Genomic DNA, 19,515 nt, shown 5'->3' with positions numbered 1-19,515 from the left:
CATAATCCTTCTTTTCTCCAAGTCCTATTCTTATTCTCCTGATGGTACTTTATTTTTTGTGACATGGTTATACTTTATAGTTTGATATTTTTAAATCTGTTGAAAATAATGAAGCTAAAAAGTGCTAGAAGACACACAATTCTACTATTCTGTTTACAAGAAAACAGATACCATATTTCAATGGCAAATTCATACAAAGTCTTTATAATAGAATGTGAAATGCAAAAGCTACTGTTTTTCCAAAATTCATTAAATCCCTTTAGCTCCACATGTAATGGGACCTCTCTCTGCTGGAGAAACTAAAGAATTAGAAATTCTAATAAATCTGGACTCAAAAGAATAACAAAGAACACTGACAGAAATAGTTATACTTCCACTAAATATATAACATGAAAAGCAAGCCTGACTATAGAATATACCTACACACTCTATAATGAAAAAAGCTAGGATCCCGAGAGTGAGAAAGAGACTACTGGCTCTTTCTCCAGACATTACAATTCTATATCCTCTTGTAAGATGATATATCCTCTGCTTTTCTGGGCAAGACAAATCCTGAATATGCTTCAAGTAAAGTACATTGAATTTCTGTCCATTCACCAGTATTAATCTGACATCTGGAAAGCTCAGCACAGAGCTGGCAAACAGCAAGCAGGCAACTGCTGTAGAGACAACAAAAGGAAGCTTTCTTGTAAAGGCAGGGTAATGACTCTGTACAGATCTTATTTTCCAAGTGCTTATTCAACATTGATATTAGTAATATACAGTACTATGGTCATATATAATACTTATTTCCCATGAATGATCTAGGAATCCAACATCCTTTTCCTGGATTTTGTTTCTAGATTTGTTGCTGTGCATTGGAGCAACAGTATTCTTAGTGCTGTACAACATTCTTTTGGGCAAGATTTCTGCCCTGTTTTTTTGCTTCTGATGGCATCTCCAGGCAGAATCTTAGAGATAGTTTTAGGCTGTGTGAAAGATTGCTGCCAGGGATGCAGTCTTGATTTCTAAAAGCATGTCCTAAATTCAAACCTGTTTGCTTCCCAAATAACTTTTTTTTTTTAAACAACTTAATATGCATTTCCATATACCTTCTCTTAAATATGTACAAACACGTCTACTTCGCTTTCATGTCCTTACTAGATAACTCTTCCTCTGATCGTCATAGCCATCTGTCATTTTAGGTCTTGAATACATTGTTGACTGGCAGAGCACAGCACCAGTAATTCACCACTAATCTGCACATAGCTACATCCAGGAGTGTAGACCAAGGGTGGTTGATGCTGCTCTCCATGAGAGAAAAAATGGCAAGTTATGAACCATATGAAGGTGGCTTGAACGTGCATCAGATGTCCTTTGCCAACTAGGAGAAAGGAAACTTCCATCATTTTTTACCAGATTCATGTCTTCTGTGCTCACAATATGAACACAAAATATCAATCCCCATCAAGGTCCTTAACTGTTGCCTATGGCTTCTGTATCACTGACATTAAATTCCTTCAGAAGCATAACTTGCTCAGTCACAACAATGGTCTTATGCACATGAAAAAGAAAGGGACTATTGGCACTCATCAAGAAAGCTAAGTTTGGAACTACTAGACTATTATAAATGGGATTCATAAGTCGCAAGTGAAACAAACAAATTATGAAATTGCCTGACTTTTTCTTCAATTTTTTGCTTCATCAAATCTTTTTCCCATATTTTTTCTTTCCTTTCCTTTAGCAATGGTTGTTCTCAGTAATTTGGAACCAAATACAACATATGAAATCAAAGTTGCTGCTGTAAATGGAAAAGGGCAAGGAGAGTATAGCAAAATTGAGATCTTTCAGACCTTACCTGTCCGTGAGTAATACTTGTGATATTAAATGAAAATGTAAATTATATTACAGTACTTTGTCTCCAGATCTGATAAATATGATTCACTGTGGATAATATGTTTTATATCTTTAAACTAATTCTGAGAATATAACAACAGTCTTTACATTGTTTCTCAGAAATTGTTTTGTTTCTCTTATTTCCGCCCCCACCAAGCAGTACGAATGAACTTAAATTGTAGAATTTATCCCATTATCTACATTTTCGAGACTTAGACAAATCTTTGTTTTATATTCAAGATCATAGACCATGAAAGATATTAGATTAAGGACTTTTTCTCATTTACACTCAGGGTATTATAGACCTCTGTGAGAAATTAATTGGCCCTTTATGGAGATATTTCTTCACCAAACTATGCTGCCCTAAGTTTTGCAATTATCAACCCTCAAACAGAAATCTTAAGCTATGGAAAAATGATGAGAATATATTGTTTTAACTATGATCACATGCAACTGATACATACAACAAAGCCAATTTTGTATCTGTAGTAACCTTTATAGGCAAGAAATTCAGATTTAAATAATAAGGGCTAATGAAAAACCTTTTTGTTAAATTACTGTTAAATAGAAACAATAATAAATAAATTAAATGCAAAGGGAGAAGAAAAATGAAGGAACTACCTGCCAAATTACACTGTATTGTACTCAAACAGATATGCCAAACTACATCAGCAACTATTACTTGACTAGTCTCTCATAAATCTCTTGCAGCTGAACTGTTCTCTGAGTAGGGAGTTACTGAGTCTAGTTAAGAATACTGGCCGTAATGGAATGAACAATAAAAGTCATGTGACTACAAAGAGAACACAAAATATCTCCCTGTTATTATATTATGTTCTTATTGATACATCTATTCTGTCCAAAGCAGTAACTTGAGATCTTTCAAATTTCTTTTTGAATACAGCATACGTGTATTCTAAATATACTAAAGGACAGGTAAAATAATTTGCTATCATTCATATGGAATATTATGCCTGATAGAAAAATTATAGAAACTGATAGAAATTATAAATAGGTTATCTGATAGAAAGCTAGCAAATCTCTGTGTTGAGATCTAAGTCAACTTATTTTTGCTTTGAAAAGGGACAAACACAAATCTTTGTAAAGGAACTGTATTTCTCTGGAAGAACGCAAATTTACAGATAATTTGAAGAAAAGACACTTCAGTATGACAACACGTGTTCATTTAGGATCTGATTTAAAACTTTATGTTAAGCATTGCATATAGAAATAATAATTAGCCTGTGAATTTACATTACAGAAGTGGCTTACGCTGGCTATTAAATCTTCAGTTCTACATTTAAGATTGTTTTTAACCTATCATGGCAGAGAAAATTGTGTTTGCATTTGGAAATCTTGTTCTTTACATTTTTTCTTAATACAGACTACATGAAAAGTATTTAATTTTTCCTTGGCAGAGTTATCAAAGAGTTAATTTACCTAATATCTGTATTACAATTTAGTTTTTGCGCACGGGACTAAAGCTCATGCTTAATGTTAAAGATGCTTTCCTGTAAGATAGTGTTACTCTTAGGCTTCAGTGTGAGCAGCAGCTTACCAGCCTTACTGGAAGTGATGGCTAAATCATTTCTGAAGTGAATTACATCTGAAAGTGTCAAAAGTCAGAAGGTCTGAAGAAATTAATGCCTCTTTAATACTTCACATAATTTTGTTTCCTTGTGTGAGATAATCAATCTACGTTAGAACATTCTTTAAGCAAAATATTTAACACACTTAATAAGGATGTTCTCCAGTGCTTGGAAAGATCATGTTGATTTTAAGGTTTCTAATGAATTATATTGTGGACAAGTTCCAAGCTATAATTTAAAACTTAACCTACTGCTGAATTATTATTGGCTGTTCTTTTTCCTTGTTTAGGGGAGCCAAGCCCCCCTTCAATTCATGGACAACCAGGAAGTGGCAAGAGTTTTAAACTTAGCATAACTAAACAAGATGACGGAGGTGCCCCCATTTTGGAATATATTGTCAAATACAGAAGTGTAAGTATTTCAGCTAATCAAAACAGTTGGGTTTTGCTTAGTAATATCTTCTTGTAATGTAGAGAAGACTTGTTGATATGGTTTGAAATAGAACAAAATGCTTTGCATGCTACAAAAAGAAAAGAAGAAATAGTATAGTATGTTTTCTTTTGTGACTAGGTTACTAATGCACCCTGCTCTTCCTAAAGGTGTAACTGGAAGCTTATTCTAACCAGAAAAGTATATTCTCTGTTTGGTTACGTAGTAAAAGAAGAACATTTGTGTTCAGCTCTCAAAAGTGGAGTAAATTAGCAGATATTAAAGTTGCAAAATTAAGGGTTTTTTGAATAGCAAATTATTAACCTGTTGTTAATGCATCTGTATTGATAGAATCCTAGAGACAGAAATATTCCAGTGCTCCATATTATTTTAAATGAGTTTATTTGTCTGATCATGTTTCATATTTTCTCTTTTCCTAGATTCCAAAGCTTAGCTTAAAAAAGCTATTGGCAAATTGTTAGAACTTTCATGATTTTCACTGTACATATGAGTTCTTCAACAGCTACCGTGCAGAGTTTATTTGCCTTCTGCCAGCTAGAGTCTGATTTGGTGTTCTCTCATCAAATCTGGCAAGTTTAGAAAACAGGTTTTTCTGCAATGTGTCATTAATTTTTCTATGGAAAAAAAAGCCCTGTGGGTGGGTTATGATGATGATGATGATGCTTGAGAAGATAAGAAAATAAAGTGTTTAGATATAATATATGCATGCAATATATTGAACTTCATCTACTTCTGTGAGTTAAGTAAGCTAAATGATTTTGGATATATCCTGAATATTTTTGGAAACCTGATTTTGATCTAGTGTTTTGACTAAGGCACAATATTATAGTATAAAAAGATCACTTTTCACGTGTATTGTGAAAAGATAAATGCACAGTTTAAGCAGTAACAGGAAACTTAATAGGTTACTGAATAAGATAGCTTTTACTTGGACCTCAAATCCATTTCTCCTTAAGCTTCCAATTGAAAAAGCAATTTGACTAAATTAAAGGCCTTCCTACAACAAAAAAGCACAATATTTTTTTGGTGTTTTAATCAGAACGAATGGATGCTATTTAAAGTTCTTAATTATCTGTTGACTGCTTCTATCTTCCCCTTTGGTTGAATTTAATTAGCTTTCCTATAACTCTTACCCCCCTCATTACTAGCACCTGGAACAATGTATTTGCTTGCATGTTTAAAGAGCATATTAGATAACAAGCTATACATCGGTAGCTTTTTCTTCTTTGTGTTTCCTAACAGCTTATGTCTTATTAAGAGCTAGTTACCTCATATTTAAGTTTTATGCAGATATTTTTTTTTTAACATTAGGATATTATAGCAATACTATAGTCTGGTTTAGGACAGTTGGTAAAGTTTTTTCCTGCAAATCATGTGTTCCATTCTGTCAAATATTGCTTTCCCAACATCAGTTTATTCATATTATGGGCAGGACTTATTAACTATAATCAGATAACAAGAATCTTCGTGTTTTGTTCTGTATTCCAGAGAAGTAGGTACTATGCAATTTTTATGAGTAACAGGCTCATATTGATTCATGCTGTTGTGCAAAGTCAAGACAGTCTTACAAAGCTTCACTGATGGAATCTGAAGCTGATGTCATGCATCGACTTCAAAGCTACCTTAGGAAAGAATAGGAGGAGAGAGAAAAAACCAAGGGAAAACTGTTCCACAGTAGCCAGCCAAGAAAAGCAGTGATCAGGATCTCCTAGACAAAGATCCTGTCTGATGCGGGAGGTGACTGCTCAGCCACATTATTGCGTAATTTTAATGGGGACCAACTCAAGCTCCCCTTCAGTTGTTCCTGCTTATGGTGCTATTAAAATTGGTTGGGACACACATGATGAGGCGCTGATGTTGCACAATGGATGTTAAGCTTTATGCAGCAAGTTATTGGGGAAATGTGTACTGAGTTTGTAAATGGCTGTTATGTGTTGTGTTGCTTATCAAGTGCGATAGTAAAACGCTAAGACGAGGGGACAGTTGAAGTGATTGTACAGACCAAGGAGAAGGTGAGGAGATAAGGAGGTCCAGGAGGAAGGAGCACTTGGGATTCAGGGGGGAGAATGCCACAGCAGCTCAGGGCAGGTAGGTGACCAGGCACAGACCTGCAAGAGAAAGGCAGGCCACAAAACAGCCTTTGGAGGATATTACACAATTTAAGCTTAGCACTAGAATTATCATGCAATGTGTGATCGACATACAGGAATAATCATGACTCACACGTTCACAAGCAAGTTTGTGTCTACTGCTCAAGTGTATTTTGACCATAATGGATATTCTGTAGCTGCACATGCTGCAATTTTGAATTTGTGCTTGGTGCATCATGTTTCCTACTACTGCCTGCAAATATGTGTCACTCCGTTATCGTGAAGAGATTTATTCCCAGCCTTCAGTTATGATTTTAGTAACACACCCTGAATTGCTTCCTAATGCTTAAAAAGCAAGTATTCAAATAGGCTTCTTCGTGACTGGAAAAGGGAGTTCAGTTTCTATATTTCTGGGTCACAGAATGGCAACAGTAGCCTAGAAAAAACAGGGGAAGGGATTGGGTTTTTTTCCCCTGGCATATGAATTTTCTGTAAAATTTTGAAATTATTATGAAATAATAAAAATATTAACCTTTTATGGTTATAAACTTCTAGATAGAAGCAAGAAATATTGATTAAAATTCCATTTTGAAAAACAGTAAGAGTATTTATTTTTTACTTTGATGTCCATAATGATGTTTGAAGGAAACATTAGAGGAGCAATTAGTATTGCTGGCCTAAAAGTTGTTTACCATGTTGACCTGTGATAGTGTTACTATTAATGCTCTGAATTTTGACAGTGACAAGTGTTTCACTGATGTGCTCAGTCTTGTTTAACTATGCTGATGGAGGACAGTATTCATTTTGATCCTTTATGATAGGTTCTAGAAAAAACTTCTGTAATTATGAACCATTTAAAAAGGTATAATTTCTTCTTCATTCCCACTCTGAGATACCTACCATAAGCTAATGTTTTTGCATCATGAATGGCTTTGCATCTGCAAGATCCTTGGACTTTCTTTGCTTTTTAACACTGCATGTGTTATCAACCATTTTGTGCTTTTCTCAGGATATGTCCAGTATTATACCAACCTACAAAGCACCATCATAATGTAATGAATTCTTGTGAAGTCAGTGCTTTAAACTATTAGATTGTCTTTCATGAGTATTTCTTTATATTTTTTCCTGCCAGCTTTCAAGTTAGTGTGGCCTCTCCTGCCCTTTTTTATCACAAGGACCACCACAGTAACAAGTCAGCTAGAGCTGAACTTTCAATGCAACCATTTAGGGACGATGGAGAATAAGAGAAAGATCCTTTCCTCAGTTTTTATGGGTTCATAGAAAATGTGATCTGAAGTACAATGTAAAATGACCATTAAAGAGAGAGATGTTGTTTTCTAGACTAGTAATTAGTTATGTGTCTAAGCAGTGGACCATTTAAACTTCCACTGTTGTCAGATGCGCCCACCGTTTTGAGAAGCAGCCAAGCTGTGGCAGACTGGAGTTTCACACTGCTTGCTTTCCTCTTTTTTTTTTTGTCAGGGCACTTAGGTGCTTAGGTTACTCACAGCTGTCTTACAAATCTAGCTCTTAGACACTTCTGAGATAAATTTGACTGGTGCTTATATTTAAAGCAAATATACACACAATTAAGAAATGGTATTTTTAATTTTTTTTTTTTAATGTTTAGTCTGTAGCATCTTGGCAGGTTTGTTTCAACTGAAGCCTTTTGCTGAGAAGAGGACAGCATGAATCTAAGGCTTAAGAGTAATGGAAGTGGGCAGTAAGATCCTCAGAAATTGCCAGTCATTGGTTAGTCTCATAGCATCAGTGACCTTCTGTAAAGGAGCATTTCCACATTACATGAAACAAAACTGAAAAGCAAATAAAAGAGCAGGTAAATCTCTGAGGTTGCAGACTTGATTGCGGTTTCTGAAAACGTGCATTTGTTGGTGGATATAACTGTTAATAGTAAATTATTATTGAGATGTTTATATTAACATACCCCTCAAATTCCACTGTAGTTTATGATTTAGAAGGTTCTTTAATTTGTTGTAGAACACTGTGCATATGTAGAGCTTTCTATAAATTTTAAGCAGTATATAATAGAAAGCTTAACAAGGTATGAAGTGTTCTTTTGTAGTTGTTTTCTGCTCCTTAAACAATCAATTAAAGGGTCTTAGCGTAAACAGTGAGATTTGTAGGAGGATTTAACTGTCAGACTCTTGTTTTGTGTTCTTGTCTCTCCATTTCTATGCTAATAGTAAAATAAATCTGGACGTGTTACTGAGTTCTACTTAGTAAAAAGTGCTTGAAAACGTGTGTGACATAACAGCTATAATGAAGAAAATTGCAGTTCTGTTCCTTTTTCCTTCACAATGCCAAAAGCAGACTGGATTCGAGAAGACTTCATCATTTTATCTTTAGAAGACAATTTGCTTTCCAGTTACTTTCTTTACTCTTCTTCCTCCTAATTTGTGTTTGTCACGCTTCGTATTGTCTTGTCTTTGAGCTCAGGGCTTGGACTTTGTTTCATTTTTCTCAATCCATCCAGTTGGCTTCACTTTCAACTAAACTTAGGTTTTCACTTCTTTGGTGTAGCATGCAGGTGTGCTGTTACATTTCAACTCTTCCGTTATTCTTCACCTAACTAAACTGTAGAACAACTGCTTTTTCACTTAGTCTTACGACTGCAGAAGAGCAGCCTCATAAAGAAATCTGTATAGTGTTCCTTCCAAATCTTAAGCTCATTCTACTTTTCACATATAATTCTATAGTTTGTTTACGAAATATAGTCATGTGTCTGTTTGCAATGCTATCATTTCCATCTGTGGGAACCATATTAGCCTGAATCTTTATTTTTCAATTCAGTCATTTTTTTTTCTTGTGTGAATACATACAAGCTCTTTAAGCACTGCGCCCACCATGACAGACGCAGCTGCCCAGACAGAGCTCCAGTGGAGACATGCAGCCACCCAGGGGTCAGGCTGCAGGTTGTACTCTGCTGTGACACCGGTACAGGACAGGAGCTGTGAGCATCCCTGCGGGAGTGAGTCCAGGGAGAGGAACTGCTCCGCTTAGTGACAGAGCTCGATGAGGAGGTGAGAAGGTTGAGGAGCATCAGGGAGTGCGAGAGGCAAACTGACAGCTGGAACCATATCCTACCTTCCCTGAGACAGGGCCAGCAGGTCGACAAAGTACATAATACAGAGAAATCCCTATCCTCACTCTATCTGACTGAACATAGTGACCTGAAGGAGAGGGTGCACTGGCAACAAGTTCCTGCCCAACACAGCAGGCCCATCCCCTTAGCACCAGCCCCACCTTCCCAGGTGGCCTTGCACAACAGGTATGAGGCTCTGGAAGTGGAACCTAACATTAAAGAGGACAACAGTTCTTGTAGTTTGAAAGCATCACCGAGGATAATTTGGCCTACGCCCTTTATCAAAACTGCTTCCATAAAGAAAAACAGATGGGTCATTGTCATAGGTGACTCCCTTCTGAAAGGAACAGAAGGCCCAATATGCAGATCAGACCCACCTCTTAAGGTAGCCTGCTGCCTTCCTGGGGCCTGGGTTAAAGATGTGGTGAAAAGTTTCCTACCCTTATACATCCCTCAGATTACTATCCATTATTGATTTTTCACGTAGACACCAACGAAGTTGCAACAAGAAAACCAAGGACAATCAACAGAGACTTCAGGGCCTTGGGACAAATTGTTAAGGGATCCAGAGCACAAGTGGTGTTCTTCCCTATCCCTCTTCTTGACAGAAGAAACAGGAAGACCGATCAGATCAATACCTGGCTCTGAGTCTGGTGTCATTGGCAGGACATTGGGTTTTTTGATCATGGGTCTGTTCACATGACACCAGGCCTGCTGGTAACAGACAGGGTACACCTGTCTCAAATGGGAAAAGAATCTTTGTGCAGAAGTTGGCAGGGTTCATCAAAAGAGCTTTAAACTAGATATGAAGTGGGGGAAAGGCATGAAACCAGGCTTGCTAGAGATATACCTAGGAGATATGCACATCAATATTTGTAGGATGGCATGCTAGTAAGGTTCTTGAGTCTCCTGTCCCAGTGGAGACAGTGGGTGGAGTGCCAAGCAATAGCATAGACACAAGAGATATTGATGGACCAGAAACATGGAAGTGCCTAGGAATGGTCAGGTAGGAATTAGGCCTTCTTCCCCCCAGAAAGGTGATGGGATCACTAGCTCAATTGAAGCCTAATGCCTGCAGCATGGGTAACAAACAAGAGAAGTTGGAAGCCGGGAAATCCATGATGCAGTTGCTATCACAGAAACATGGTAGGATGACTTGCACGACTGGAGTGCTGCGTTGACTGGCTGTAGAGTCTTCAGAACAGATAGGCAGGGAAAGATCAATGCACCAAGGCCGATTGTATGAAAATCAAGAAGGCAAAATGTCCGGCCCTGCACTTGGATCACAACACCCCCCTGCAACACTACAGGCTTGGGGAAGAGTGGATGGAAAGCTGCCTGGGGGAAAAGGACCTGGGAGCATTGGTTGACAACTGGTTGAATATGAGCCAGCAGTGTGCCCAGGTGGCCAAGAAAGCCAACAGCATCCTGGCTTGTACCAGCAATAGTGTGGCCAGCAGGGGGAGGGAAGGCATTGTCCTGCTGTACTTGACTCTGGTGAGGCCAAACCTTGAGTACTGTGTGGAGTTTTGGGCCCCTCAGTACAAGAAGGACATTGAGGTGCTGGAGCGTGTCCGGAGAAGGGCAACAAAGCTGGCAAGGGGTCTAGAAAACAAGCCCTATGACAAGTGACTCAGGCAGCTGGGGTTGTTTAGCCTGAAGAAAAGGAGGCTGAGAGGAGACCTTATCACTCTCTACAACTACCTGAAAGGAGGTTGTAGTGATGTGGGAGTCAGTCTCTTCTCCCAAGTAATGAGTGATAGGATGGGAAGAAACGACCTGAAGTTGTGCCAGGGGAGGTCAAGGTTGGATATTTGGAAAAATATCTTCACTGAAAAGATTGTATATCTCTGGAACAAGTTGCTCAGGGAAGTGGTGAAGGTATTTAAAGGATGTGTAAATATGGTGCAGAGGAACGTGGCTTGGTGAGAATCTATCAGAGCTGGGTAATTGTTGAACTTGACGATCTAAAAGATCTCTTCCAACCAAAAGGATTCTATGATTCTGTGTGCACATGCCCAAACCATGTATAGATCTTCTGATTTCTGTCATGTTGGTATTCTTTGTAATCTGTTTGGTTTTTTATCTAACTCCTCCCAAACCTCACCAATTTAAACAGCCATTAAAATATGGTGCTTCTTAACATTGCTGTTCCTAATATTACTAATGAATATTTGCATATGCGTATTACAATCAGTATTAATTCCTTTTATTTTAGCAATGCTATACAAAAATATATTTTGTAAAAGTAGTTTGATATACTGATAATGTAAGCGTATTCACTCAGTGGCATGCTAGATGATTGCAATGGAAATTATCCACAAGGATATGGGAAAATACCCCTGACAGAAAACACAAGTTTCACTGTATCGTGAATAAACTATTTTTACTCCTGTGTATTTAGGTTATTTTCGTGATTCTTACTGGTCTGCTGCTACACCAAGTAGGCAATGTAACCTTGCTGCATATGATCCTGAAAAGGTATTTTAATCATTCCCAGGACTATCATCTGTCAGTACCAATGACAGTGCAGAAAAAGCAGGAAAGTGTTTAAGAAAAGGTGAAGTCAGTATCGAAAAACCATCTCACTCAGCGCTGATAGCAAATAAGTTATTGCAGCAGTGCACATAAGGGAGTTTAGTCTGTCACTCTCTTTTCTGAAGACTGCGGACGAAAAAAAAAACAAAACCAAAAGGTATAAGGAGCGTGATTGGACCCTGTACTTTCTAATTTACATGCTGTTTTCTTTGACAATTTTATCAGTCAAGAGCAAGGTGCTTCAGCAAAAAGCCTTAAATATAAGCTGCTAAGAAGCATAGTAGTCTGCAGCAAAAAGTTTTACTTTCCTGTGTTTGGAGATTGTTGGTTTGTTTGGTTTTTTCTCCCACAAAATTTATATCCACTGACTGGGTCTGTGTTGCAGTATGGGTTTGATGGTCAGGATTTGGCTCTCAGACATAGTTTTTGACACTTTGTTGTACCTCAGGGTTTCGTAAGAATAGGACAGTGTGGATTCTTACTGACTGTTATTGATACTCCTTTGAACAATATGGCTTTTGTGTTTGAAAGTAGATGGTTTATTCTTTTTTATTCTTTTGTCTATTAATTATTTTTTCTCATTTGTATAAAAACTAATTAGTGTATTAGGCACTAAAACAAGTGATTGTGAAGGTAACCACTCCAAATTGATGAAATGCCAGAATTAAGAGTGCCACTAGAGCTCGTTTGTTGCCTTTGTATGGGTGTCTTAGAAAATCGTCCGAAATGTGAGAACCTTTTTTTTCTCTAGAACACCATCTTATGATTTACATGTGTCCTCTCACTGGTGTAGGCATAGGACTGCATGCTTTCTCAATGTTCCCCGTGATAAATATCAGTATTTGAGCAAAGTATAAACTGAAGCCAAAAGGTTAAGAACGATTGTCTACAAAATCCCTGAACCTACATTGGATTAGGAGCAGTTAAAATTACAAAAAGTCTGAGTACTCAGAACTCCAAACTTAGATGAAAGTTCATAATCTCTGTAAAGGAAATGCCATATTTCTTGTGCTTCGTGTAGACACATAGTTTAGACAAATAATACAGGAGTTTTTGAGAATTTAAACTACTATTTGCATCTTTACAGAAAGATAAGGAAGACCAGTGGCTAGAGAAAAAAGTACAGGGTAGTAGAGACCACATCATCTTAGAACATCTTCAGTGGACCATGGGTTACGAAGTACAAATTACAGCTGCCAACAGACTGGGTTATTCTGAACCGACACTGTATGAATTCATCATGCCACCAAAGCCAAACATTATAACAGGTAAGTTTGTTTTAGATTGTTTTCTCTCTGTGAAATTTTGCTAGTCATAGTACACTTACGTGAGTAGTTAAACATGAGGTAACTGAAGTAACTGACAAAGCCCAAGACCCTGTACTTGATTACCAGCAAAGACTTGATTCAAAACTCTTCAGTGGCATCCTGTTTCCTACATTTCTCTTAGTAGTGAAGTCATTGGTACGTAGAGAACAAACATTGAATCCTCCACCCAGATGCTGACAGTTAACAGGGAATACAGTATTTAAGATGCACCTGCTACACATTTTTTAGTTGTACTTCCTTCCTATTTGTTGTAAGCAACTTAGCTGGCAGCATTCTTGATTTCAGTCCTATCTCAACATGTGCTTCAAGAAATGCATGTATTAAAGGTATTCATTTTAGTGTCTGATGAGTTTAATCCTTCAAATATTCTTATTTAGATAGCGTCTTACTAATTCACCCTAACATGGTGAGCATACAGCCTTTTACTCAGCCTGTTTACAAGGTTTGAAATATATAGAAATATTGTACATATTTTTAAGTGTGTAAATAGGAAGGTTTGGAATTTTTAAAGGAAAACTGCATAGTAGTTAAGAGTGAGTGTGTTTCAGTAACTTATTTATCAATTTTTAATGCTTCCCAGCATAAAGTTATATTTTGGTGCAACAATGCAGAATTACTTCATCCAGAATAAACCTAAACTATTATGGTGATTTGTGATATATTATGGGTAATTTTAATTTATATTATTCCTGTTATCAGGAAGAGGTTTCAAACATTCTGTCTAAATTATGAGCTGATATCTGTAATAACAAATTCCAGATTAGATCAGTGTCATCATTACCGTTTAAAAACCCAATGCTAAATCATCCAACGAAGTATTTTCTGTATGTCATGTATTAAACTATTACACTATTAGAATCAAATTTAAAACTTGCTAAATAAATGTCATCGGTGTACTGCAGATGTAACCAATATATTAAAATGTAAACCATATCAATATCTGTGTTTCAGTCTGAGCATCTGTCTCGCGTTAAAGTGACAATGACTTTGAGAGAATCATAGTTTACTGCACCATTGGAAAAGTTTGAAAATAAGCAACTAATTTTTTTCTGTCCATTGCAAGTTTTCTTCAAATACATTTTCAGGAAAGTTACTTCAAAATATTTGTTAATATTCTGCAGCCATCATTCAGAAATAAAATTTCACTCTATGATCAAAAAAGAAAAGGGAAAAAGAAATATAGGAAAATTTATTGTCCCAAGGAAACAAAAATATTTATCAAGTAGAAAAATAAATACTTATTTAGGTAAATGGAAAGGATAAGCCATTTTTCAGTTTCGTGTGTTTGAAACACAAATCTTGCTTATTTTGCAATGCATTCTAACTTTAACGTGTCGTAAATATTTAAAGTATTCCATATTATTGCCACATCTGCTGAGAGAAACATGCCTTCAAGAATGATAGCATAGGTGGTCTTTAGACATTCAGGTAAAAAGTAGCTGAGTTGATTTAGTTTCTGAAGATAGACATTTTTCTTTGAACACAGTTTTATAGGTATTTAGGAAATTTTCCCTTTTAGTGCTCTCCCATAACCTCTAAGTAGTTGTAAGAAGTCTGTTACACTATTTAACATCAGGTCTTCTTTGTATGAATCATATTGCAATTATGATTGTGGAACTAATTGGTTTCCTTGACAACTGCTTTTGCAAAGCCTGAAGAGTGTGAAATTCCCATTATAACAACATTCTGTAGGCTACTTTTTAAAAGGGTATAAAAAGACACTTAGAATCAGTGAAACATTAATATTCATATTCGTGAGTATTGTTATCTTGTTATGAAATGCCATAATATAATCACTGCAGTATAATATATATCTAAAAACCTGTTTCAGAAGTATGAACCTGGTCTTCTGAAACCTGACAGATAATGTGTATAAAATACTTAATTCTGAGCCAAATAATTCTGTCTGATATCACTTAGTCAGCTTGGATGATGCACTATGTCTGCTTTGAGGCTTGCGTATTTGCAGCTAGGCACTTACAGCTAGGTCCAAAGAAGAACATGGGCAACAAGAATGAAATTAGGTAGACTTTTAAATGAAATTTGCATCGCCTATGCTGTGCTCACTTAGCAACTTTTCTGATGACTGGAATTCCCTTTCCAATTATTCATGTAATTATTAGAAAAGTTTCTAATAAGACTCCCGAATGTTTTCATCTGTGTGTGCCCAGATCTATGGCGCTTCAGCTGAACTGATATCTGCAGGTCCTACGTATGCAAACTCATGGATATTACTTATCCCAAGAAAATTTTGGGATCCTGTTAAATATCATGATGGTTAACTATACCTAACTACTATTCTGGTGAAAATGTGTGCAAGCTAATGCAATTAATCAGAGAACTGGAGAAAGATGGAGGAAAGGATACATTTGTTGTCCTTCAGTAGGTGCTTACCAGGGAAATGGGAGTTGTCACAAGAAATAAAACTTTGGTTCTGATTGTTGCAGAATTCAAGAGCCATTGGATATACAAGTAGTAATCCATGAGGGCAGGGACTGGAATCTAAAACTTTGCTTATGCGAATACTCAACTCCTGTGGGCACTGAATTCCCAACTTCCCATGCTTCCTAGGAAAGTGTGAGCAAGTACCAGCTCCTGGCTGGCAGTCAAATTCTATAATAACACAATATGATGATCTTCCATTAATGGCCTTAGGTCTAGGAAGGAACTTGAGGCTGCAAGTTGCTGTCTGACATCATGTGTATAAATATACACATGTGTATAATTATACACCAATACCTTGGTGTATAAATGAGACAGATATTTGTTTAAATTTTCTTGTGGTTGGCATCAGCAGTCTCCAACTGTAGATTTATTTGATTTTGTAATTTCTGTTCCTAGGCCTATAACATGGTCTCCATTCACTGAATCACTCAAATTTGTGATTAGTTCCTCAGAATTTGTAATCCTTTTAATAAATGTTTCCTGGTTTTCTGAAGGGTTTACCAATGGAACCGTGCACTGACTTTGAGAAATACTCAGCAAACCAACTTCCTAAAACACTTTGCCTTAAATAAATATATGTTTAAACATATTCATGTATTTGTATATACATATACACGTATACATGACTGTATATTATATCTATGTATATATAATTTTACTTCCTGCTTTTTTCAGTGATTTTTTGCTGTTAGCAATTCCATCTTTGTATTCCACTTTTAACTCAGGCGCATGAGCATGTATTTAAGAATCATGCTTTGAAGAAAGAGCGGCATATTCTTAAATGTAGTATTTTATGTATTCCAAAATTTCGCTAGGGATCTTAGTTGGCAGTACTTGCCGACAGGTACAACTCTAGCATTGGTGTGCTTGCCTCTGAGTGAAGTCTTCATCAGATTTTAAGCACTGACTTGTGATATTTTAGAAAATTCTGTTCTGGCTTCTCTATAGTGTTAAGCTTCTCCTACTCCTGTAAGAAAAGAAGGACTTCTCAAAGCAGCTGTGTGCCTTAGCCCTTTATCAGTTTTAGGACAGCATAGACTAACCTCTGCTGCTGTTACAAACCCTTTGACTAGGTGTCACCAGGAACAGCTGAACTCTACCAGCTCCAAGAGCTGACTCTACATCCCGTTTGTATGAGTCCATTTACTCTTTCTCATCAGGGCAGAGATCCTGGTTTTGTACTGTGCAGCTGTTACAAAGATGTCCAAATCGGCTGTTGTTCTGAATCTCTATATTGCAACCTATAAACCTATCTCAAGTTTTTATATTAAATGAATCTTTAAGGTGAAACGGAAGGTGTTAAAAGAGGATACTTTCTGCCAGGGTATAGATACATTAACACTATATTAAATGTATTTTCCAAAAATAGTGGCAGAATATTTATGCAGGTGCTGTCTTCCAAAAGCTTTTATCCAGTCACTGCGTTTCTCTGGAAGGCCAATAGGTAGATACATTAAAAATGACTGCAAGTTGTGTTTTATCTTATGTTTTTTCTTCTTCATTATAAATTAATAACCTGGTGCAATAGTGAGAAAATGAGAAAAGCATTTACGGATAATAAGAAGCCCTTAGACCTATTTTTCTCACTTTGTAATATTGGGTTTTTGTTTTTTTTTTTAACTTGCGCTACATGAACTGTTGGAATACTTTTTTAATAACTTCCATAGGAAAGTTTTAATCCCTTATACAGCTCATTTACACTTTTTTCAGTGCATGTCTGTGACCAATGCTTAAAATCACAGACAAAGACAGACAACCTAATACGTAGTATTTTCTCTCACCATCACTAGCAACAAAGATGATACTCTTTATGCCAAACATTTTTATTAGTAGTTTTTACAAAAATTCAGCTTTAAGATTTCCAGTGGTGTCAAATAGAAAATAAAAATAGTTCTTATCAGTCCTACAGGTATGTGTGTATATATATGTACTTGAATTTGTATATATATGTTTTATAATATATTACATTGTATTATAGACAAAATAGAGCTTTCGAACAATATGTCCAGTGTTCTGTTAGAATCGAAGCTATGATAATTAACTTTTTCATCCAGAGACTGAAAGTGACTAAGTATAGAAAAATATAAATGTCTCCCTGACACCCACAATTTTCTCTCAGGGAGTGTCTTTAACTTTGCTTCCAGTCCATGAATTCATTGACCTTTTTTGCGGTAGAAATAAATTCTGTACAATCCCATCTGTCTAGCTGGGGTAGATTTTTGTTCCTGCCACATCTTGCTGCCAAATAGCAGACTCTCCTGCTGCAGGTGTTCTCCTTTCTCAGGTTACCTTGGTCAAACATGTCTTTGCCTTTGTGAATCGATGCTGACCACTTCTGATTTAGTAGTTCTTTATGAGTCTGGAAACAGTTTCCGGTATTACTTGCTCCATCACCATCCCAGGGCCTGAGGTGAGGCTTACTGTAGATCCTTGAGCCCTCCTTCCTGCCCCTTCTAAAGACAGAAGTGACATTTGCTTCCCCCCATCCTCAGGGATCTCTGCCAATCTCCATGATCTTTCAAAGTGTATTTCATCACATCTCCAGATCTTTGTATTTCTAAAGGCAATGATATCTCTGTTACATTCCTGCCCCTTCTAAAGACAGAAGTGACATTTGCTTCCCCCCATCCTCAGGGATCTCTGCCAATCTCCATGATCTTTCAAAGTGTATTTCATCACATCTCCAGATCTTTGTATTTCTAAAGGCAATGATATCTCTGTTACATTTTCATTTTCCGGATTTCTATTTGCAGCTTTTCTTCCCATAAAACCAAGCCAGATTTTTTCCTTCCTCGCTTTCACTTTAGTATCGACATCAGGTCGATTCAAGCCAGGTTGGATTTCATTTGTATTTGTGGTACATTTTGGCTCAGTACACAATCAGTAAACCATGTGCTTTTACAGATATAAACTGACTCACTGTTTTTTTACCTTTAGTCAACAATTCTTTAAGTAACGCACAAGGAAAAGACTGTAGATACTCCCTCCTGAGCATCACTGTTTTTTTACCTTTAGTCAACAATTCTGTAAGTAACGAACAAGGAAATGACTGTAGATACTCCCTCCTGAGCGTTTTCCAGAACTGCTGGTAGCCAAAATTAGCCATTAGCGATCGCATGTAGCTCAATTGAAGAGAAGCCCTTTCTAGGCACAGTGTGTTACTTTGGAACAGGGCCAGATTCTGAGCCAGAGTTAGCTATAGGGTAGTGCAGCAGTTGCCTTCTGGTACTTAGTTTTAGGAAGAGCTACACTGCATCATTAAAAGTTAAATTAGGAGTATTGTGGGGATTTGTGATCTCTTCTCCTTTTGTAGTCTCTTTCCACAGAAAGAGCTAGAAAAGCTGCCAGTAACTACTTGAGCCAGGACTAAAAGTCATTACTTGCAGCTTTTAAATTGCCTGGTTGAATCTCCAGAAAAAGACTGTAGCATTATATTATGCACTAATTCTTCAGGAATAACATTTTGGCCTTATTTTCAGCCCATAGTTTGTGACCACGCTGCCTGTCTCTGTGTGTGTGTGTAGGTATACATGCACAAACACTCATCAGTTTGTGTCTTCTGATAACTTTTTAAACACAGTTGACAATTTCACTAAATTTGCCAGAGAACATAAGCTTCAAAAATGATATATTCCTGTAACATTTTTAAAAATAGGTATCTGAGGATAGAAGTAAAATTCTTTGCAGCTCAGTAAGGAAAATACTATATTAGAAATTTACAGGCTTTAAACAATCAGAATCGTGTGGGTAAGAATGTTTGTAACTTTTGACCCTTGATCCTTGCACCAGCTTGGATAGCCACCATGAATTTAAATTTTAAGACCATAACGGGTACCTCTTTTATACAACTTTGCGCATTACAAGATTCCTTAGTCTAGCTCTACAACTTTGATAGTTTTTAGTTAAATCTAAAAAGAAGAACAAAATGCAGGCGTCAGAAAGGAAAGCCTTGAGGATGATGGTCTCTTCGCAGCTCTGGTCACATTCCCAAGGCAATGAAGAGCTGCAGCATTACCTTTGTGAAGTTACCAGCATCATTTTCTTATAGGGTGAAGGATATTGTTATTCCAAAAACAGAACTTGAAAAAGAAGGCTTT

At 36.8% G+C, this 19,515-nt stretch overlaps 1 protein-coding gene across 1 annotated transcript in view; it reads left to right on the top strand.

Annotated features, from left to right (window-relative positions):
- NCAM2 (neural cell adhesion molecule 2) overlaps positions 1–19,515 on the top strand; it is a gene marked incomplete at its 5' end in the record, with an annotated part of 63,149 nt that overhangs the window by 16,468 nt on the left and 27,166 nt on the right. The window contains 3 exons of the mRNA XM_010130984.1: positions 1,724–1,843; positions 3,754–3,875; positions 12,733–12,913. Coding sequence (XP_010129286.1) covers positions 1,724–1,843; positions 3,754–3,875; positions 12,733–12,913 — 423 coding nt within the window. The remainder of the gene's footprint in view (positions 1–1,723; positions 1,844–3,753; positions 3,876–12,732; positions 12,914–19,515) is intronic.

This window comes from Buceros rhinoceros, unplaced genomic scaffold (genome assembly GCF_000710305.1).
Source record: "Buceros rhinoceros silvestris isolate BGI_N320 unplaced genomic scaffold, ASM71030v1 scaffold4602, whole genome shotgun sequence".
NCBI classification, from domain to species: domain Eukaryota; kingdom Metazoa; phylum Chordata; class Aves; order Bucerotiformes; family Bucerotidae; genus Buceros; species Buceros rhinoceros.
This window is presented reverse-complemented; position numbering and strand designations above follow the sequence as displayed.